This window comes from Cyanistes caeruleus, chromosome 7 (genome assembly GCF_971803275.1).
Source record: "Cyanistes caeruleus chromosome 7, bCyaCae1.hap1.1, whole genome shotgun sequence".
Taxonomy (NCBI): domain Eukaryota; kingdom Metazoa; phylum Chordata; class Aves; order Passeriformes; family Paridae; genus Cyanistes; species Cyanistes caeruleus.
Window position 1 is genome coordinate 17,249,902 of NC_141707.1, and position 6,365 is coordinate 17,256,266.

At 42.8% G+C, this 6,365-nt stretch overlaps 1 protein-coding gene across 7 annotated transcripts in view; it reads left to right on the forward strand.

Annotated features, from left to right (window-relative positions):
* The window catches only part of LOC111932427 (uncharacterized), a 31,628-nt gene extending 25,416 nt beyond the window's left edge, over positions 1 to 6,212 (forward strand). For all 7 annotated transcript variants that reach the window (XM_086897523.1, XM_023931517.2, XM_086897525.1 and 4 more), the window contains 3 exons: positions 39 to 1,955; positions 3,110 to 3,236; positions 4,292 to 6,212. In XM_086897523.1, coding sequence (XP_086753649.1) covers positions 39 to 1,955; positions 3,110 to 3,236; positions 4,292 to 4,502 — 2,255 coding nt within the window. In that variant the 3' untranslated portion in view covers positions 4,503 to 6,212. The remainder of the gene's footprint in view (positions 1 to 38; positions 1,956 to 3,109; positions 3,237 to 4,291) is intronic.
* Positions 6,213 to 6,365: the final 153 nt, after the last annotated feature.

The following is a 6,365-nucleotide window of genomic DNA, read 5'->3' on the forward strand; positions in this document are numbered from 1 at the left end:
TTTCTCAGCCTTAGACATTACTTTTTTCTTTCCAACAGAGGTCTTGTGCACCACTGAACAAAATCCCAACAATTTGCCAGCACTTGCCTGGGAAAGTCATCCTCTTTCATATGAGGCTGATGAGATGGCAAAACATTTCTTTCGTCTCTCACAAGGGCATGTTACTCAGAGGCGAAAGTGTTCCACCTCATTTGCTACAAGCACACCATCTTCTGCTCTGGATATGTTCCCACGTGTCAGTTCCACTCAGGCAGCTTGGGGTAGTACTGCACAGGACAACAGCAGCTCCAGCAAGAACAGCACACAGCAACAGCTGAGATCTCCCAGCCCCCTGGCTTCACCTGCTCAAACTGCTGTTATTTCTCATAGAAACTCTGTGGGTAAAGAGACCTTTTGTGAGCAGACACAGACAAAAGAAATGGAGTGTGGTGTTGAAATGGACCCCAGCTATAGCCAAGTTCCTGAGTTTGTTCCTGTAAAGGTTAAAAGCAAAGGTAACTGTAAAACTGGAGAGAAAAAGCCTGTTAAAAAAGCAAGAACAGGAAAAGAGAAAACACCTGCAATTAAAAACAATGCAGAAAGTAATCCTGGTAGACCTCAAGGTGAAGAGTGTGCTCAAAATGCAAAGAAGCTTCTTCAGTCAAAAGTCGCAACATGTTCTAGTGAGACTGAAGTCTGTGAGATGGGGCAGAGGACACATGAGGGGGCTTTTGACAGGAAGAATAGAGACTGTGGTGTGGAGCACCATTCCCACTCTCCTGCTGGAGTCCAAGAGTTTGGAAGTACATATGAGGTGAATCCAGCGCAGCTGCAGAGTCTTGATAGTGTTGACTTGATGCAAAAGGTTAAGAAGGTACCTATGTTTGAGATACAAAGTATGGAGAGTTTGCAAAAACCCCCAGTTTGTACCTTCTCAAGTCATGAAGTTCCCTCAGATGATTCCAGTCTACAAAACCCTACAAAATTCTCAAGTGTGAGCAGAAAAAGCATCAGACAGAAAGCCAACAGAAAAACTAGAGTAATCAGGCAAAGAGATGATTCTGATGAGGAATATGTGCCAAGCCATGTGATAACACCAGAGGCCAAAGCTGAAGAACAGCCTAGAAGAAGCTTAAGAAGCAGGAAGAATACTGTCAGGAAAAGCAATAGTGATCAGAGAAATGAAGTTAATGGTTTTAGGCCCTGGATAGATGTTCAAGAAGTAGCTAATGACAGCACAAAGGATTTGCCAGGTAATCTTAAACAGCGCAGGGAAACGTACATTGTGCATCCTTTGGATCTTGCAGGAAACTTGGGTTGTTTCCAGACAGAATTTGAGGGTGGTGAAAATGTACCTCCCAGGTCTGTTCCTGGGAGCAAAGGGAGCAAAATCCCCAGAGCTGCTAAGAGCAATCAAAAGAGCAATATAAAACAGATAGGGGGCCTTCAAGAAAAGGGGCAAGGTGAAGTTGACAACAACATGAATGCTTTGAAAAAAGAAGCCTCTTGCAAACCCAAGCCTCAGAGGAAGAGGAGCAACTCTCGACCTTCAGATACTGATTCCCTGGCTGGAAAAAGTGATGGTGCTAAGGTTCTCATTGGAAGCTCCACAGAACTTGCATCCAAGCAAACTGTCCTGATGGGGAAGTTTTCCTGCATTACACATCTGCTGTCTGAGCCAGATACTTTCCTGGAGGAGCAGCTACCTGAGATATCACTTGCAGATAGTCTTACAGACTTTTCACACAGTCTTGAGTCCTCCCATGTGAGCAGTTCTGCAGTTTTGCCTGTCAGCTCTAGACTTACAGAAGTATCAGTTTCCAAGAGCTTAAGTACTGAGGGCAAGAGAATGTCAGCAAAATCCCCTGTTTGCTTGAAAAACTCCCTGATAGTAAAAAAAAAGACTGCAGAGGAAATACCTGAGGAAAGGAACCAAGTCCTTTCAAGTTCTTGGAGCACACCTTCAAAGGAACCTGGTAGGTGGTAAGCTGGGGAAGGTACCTGTGTTTGGAGATGAGGGCAAAAAATCCATGCAGCAAGTGCTTATATTTTCCTTCCTCTCCTCTCTTTTTTCAGAGTTAAAGATCAGTATCCAGTATACCATTTATGCTTGTGCTGGCCAGTCATTTCTGTGACTGCATTTGCTTCTAGTTTATCAGCATTTCTGTAAGAATGTCTGTCCACTTGTCCATGTGCAGATCTTGGGACAAGACTAGCAGCTGAGGCTTGCTTTACCATTCTTGTTATCTACAGGAAATGGCTATTAATTTAGAAAATCAAGAACTCAAGCAGTTCAAAAGTCTAATTTTATGCTGACCCTACCTACTATGGTCAGTCAGTACATTTTGGGGCACAAAATATCAAGAAGATCACAAATTTTTGGTCCAGAATGGTTAGTGCTGCAAGGTGTCAGACTTTATAACGCTAGGTGATGTCTTCACTGGAAATTAATCAGGAGCCAACCTAAATTATTTTGGTTGTGGGTTTTTTTTGTTTGTTTTTTAAAAGGATTTGGAGGGTGTACCCCTGGGCTGGTAATACAATAGTTAAGCTGATCCTTTTGGGGAGTTTGCTGATAATGGATGCTCTGTAAAGACAGTAGTTTTGTGGGGTTTTCCTTTCTGTAGCTTTTGACAAACAGGCCTGTAACAACTGGAATGGGCTGTACTTTGTAGAGAGGAGGTTCTCCTGCTCTCCTCCTTTTGGCTGACACCGCTTGGAAAGGTGCAGTGACCACTGGTCCTGTGTCTTGCTGAAGTCGGTAGGTTGTCTGTGTGCCATGAGCTTGCTGCCTCCTCCAGGTTTAAGCTCCTGGGCATTACAGCTATCAAATAGAGGTTTTATATCATTTTTCTACTACACCAGGACTCATGATATTATCAGTACTAGTGATCTATATTTTTTCACTGAGGGACCTAATTTGATTTATGAGCTGATTTTTGAGGAGCTGGTCTGGTGTTTTTGGATTAAAGTGGTCACCTGAGTTTAGAGGGAATACGATTGAATTCTGGATTGTGCATATTCACAGAAACCTGGTAATGCAGCTCTTTCTATTTGATAGCTGTTATTTCTAAGGATATCTGGAAATTATTTGGCATCACTTTGATCATGTGAATGTCCCCCTTTGCAGATATCAGGCCACTACAGGACTTGAAAAATGCCTGGGTTCTGTCTCCCTCTGGCTTGGAGGAATCATCAGGACGTCCATCAAGGCGGAATCGGAAGCCAACCTGCTACAAAGAGCCACTGATCAATAGGTTGGGCTTTAAACTATTCCTTCCAAAGACTGTTCCCGTGCTGCAACCCCTACTCTGCCCTTATCCTCTCCAGGGATCCTCTGTTGCTTTGTTTAAACTTCTTCTTACCCTTTGTGTTCTGTGACCCTCCTTTTCTACCACTTTGTGGTTATCCCAAAATTCTGCATCAGCACACATAGACATTTAGGCTTCTGGTAACAAGCTACCAAAGATGTTATTTTACTTGTTGGAATGAGCACATCTCTTGGCAGACTGCATCTGTGGTACTCCAGTGCTAATAGCATTAGCAATAGTATGGGGATAAAATACAGGCTAAAGACAGCTCAGCAAAAGCCCTGATTTCATTTACATTCTCTGATGACTAAAATTTTACACACTTGAATAATACTTTCCTCCTGAGAGCAGGTTGTATCTATATTCACTAGCAGATATGATATCTAAACAAATAGCTGCATCTTTTCCCTAGGAAACTGTAGATTCAGTACATCCTGTTGCTGTTGGACACGAAATGATTCACACAGACACAGTTTAATGTGTGATAGGAAGAAGAGTGTGATTTATTCTGTGGTTTCAGTATTTACAGATTCTCAACAATGACTAGGGATTGGATAGTTAGGTTACTACTTTCCCAACCACACTGGTCGTGAGAAATATCTATCGAAAGACAGTTCTTTAATGGAATGGTATAAACACCCATGTTTATAGGTGCTTTCCTGGGAAAATGGCTAGAAACTATGAAAACGATCAAAAAGCTTAATTCTCAAGGTAGCAACATCCAATGGCTATTGCAGTTATGTACTCCTAAAATTATGACTTTGTTGTTATATAACATTACTGGGTGTGTTTTTCCCTGCAAAGTGTCCCAGTTTGAACTTTCCATGAATAGATGGTTATATTGCACCAGCAAGTACTCTGTACTGGACAAGAAACAGACTGTACCACTTAATCATCTTATGGGGAAGAACTGCACTGAAATCAGAAACTTTAGGGACTAAAATCATACAAGTAATTCAAGGAATACTTGATGTTTCAATGTAACCCTTTTGGTTCTGCAGGAAACTGAGACAGGGTGACCCATTTACAGACAGTGAGTTCCTCCACTCTCCTATCTACAAAAGAAAAAAAAAGCCTGTCAAAGCCAAGGGAATGACCAAGAAGATGAAAGAGAACCAAGAAGGAACACCTGAAGAATGTCTCGCTGCCAAGGCGATGAAGTTCATAACAACAGAAAGGATAGTGTTTGAAAGGCAGCCCCCAAACTCTTAGAAGCTTGTCCCTTTAGCCACAAGGCTACAACTTTGAACGCAGTGGCCTGAGCAAAGATGGAGGTGGCTGACCAGGCAGCTGAACTTTTCCAACTATGGCAACACAAGGACCAATTTGACCATTTGAGCCTTGTACCGTGGATTTCTCCTGTTTTTAAATCTTTGGGACTCATGGGGTGGAGAAAGTGGTTGACACAAATTGATGGAGGTCTATTTTAATGATGGGCGTGGCCCGTAAGCGCTCTATGATTAGCCCGTAGCTGTCTTCTGCTTCCTTCATGTTCTCTCCTGTCTGCCATGTAAAGCTCCCTGCAGCAGAGGGTAAGCCCTATACCAACCACCATTAAGGAATATTTGAAACACAGGATGCTTAGGACCAGACCCAAGCACGTTTTGTCTCAAACATTCTGGGTATTGCTACAGGAAAGATGCTCAGAGGAGAGGTTCCTGTGGAACAGAGCTGTTTAAAAACGTCTCCCCATCACTCCTTGACCTTGTTAAAAGTACACCCTTCAGCCTTCTTGTAGCCCCTTGAGGTACTGGAAAATGCAGTAAAGTCTTCCTAGCATCTTCTGTTTTCCAGGCTGAACAACCTCAACGCTCTCAGCCTGTCTTCACAGGAGGGGTATTTCAGCTCTCTGATCATCTTTGTGTCCCCCCCACTGGCTTTGCTCCAACAGGTCCTTATCCCTCTTAAACTGGAAATCCCAGAGCTGAACAACAGTACTCCAGGATGGGTTCAGCTGTGTTTCAGGAAATCCTGCACTCTTCCATTGCAGACTGAGCACCCACTGGCTTCAAGCACTTGCTTTTTTTATGTCTACTGGTGTAAGTTTGAAGGTTATTGTTTCTAAATGTTTGAGAGAACGGTGGGGAAAAGAAGGGATCAGTCTGGTAGTGAAAGGGAAAGAAATGTTTGGAAGCAGGAAAAGTGTTTCCTCTTTATGGCAGAGCAGGGAGAAGGCTGCTCTTTTCTTCTGACCATACTGCTTCTCCTTAGCATCTCAGCAACATCCATCAGTTCATGAGGACAGGCTGGGTCTTGCTGTATTCTCTGCACTCACAGGACTCCAGAAGATGGAAACCTCAGTAGTAGAGGGAAAATAAGCATCATCTGCAGTCAGGTAAATGCTACTGCAGAGCTTACATTTAAGCTGTACTGTTACTAAACTAGGAAACAAAAAGCCTGAGATTCAAAAATGTCCTCTTATTTATTTGTTCAGTTTTCTGGAAGTTACCAAGCTTTCTCTGGTACTCTGTAACTCTGGAAACCAGGTAGGAGCTAATAGATAACAGGGAATTTTTATAGGTGCCATTGCATTAGAACGTGCCTGTGTTGACCCACTGATGTCAAAAGCCAGACAGGAACATAGATCTCCAACTGTCCCCAGTAATTGTTTTCATTGCCTCAGTGGGTCAGAAATGGGACTTTTTCCAGCTGCACTTACATGCTTGTGGTAATAACAGAATAGTAGCCTGTATTCATTCACATTGAAGGTACAGAGACAGCTGCGAGCAGAATAGCATTACCATTCAAACACATGGTAATACTAGCTCCTTTAGTCTAACACTGGTACCTCTATCCTAATCACCACCTATAGCAGTCAGCTGGAGAGGGAGAGTTTGTTTGTGTGTAACCAGTTTCTGTTTTGCTGAGTGATGATGTATCAGTTTGTTTTACTCCCCAAATAAAATTTCAATGCAAGTGGTATCTTTGAATTCTTCTACACTCACTACCTGATGCTTACATCACTTAACACTACACGACAGCTTTGCCTAGGCAAGAACAAACTAAAACTCTGTTCTAAGAGGGGAGATACTTTGTGTTTGTATCACATTCCAGCAGTCTGTCCCAGCATGTACT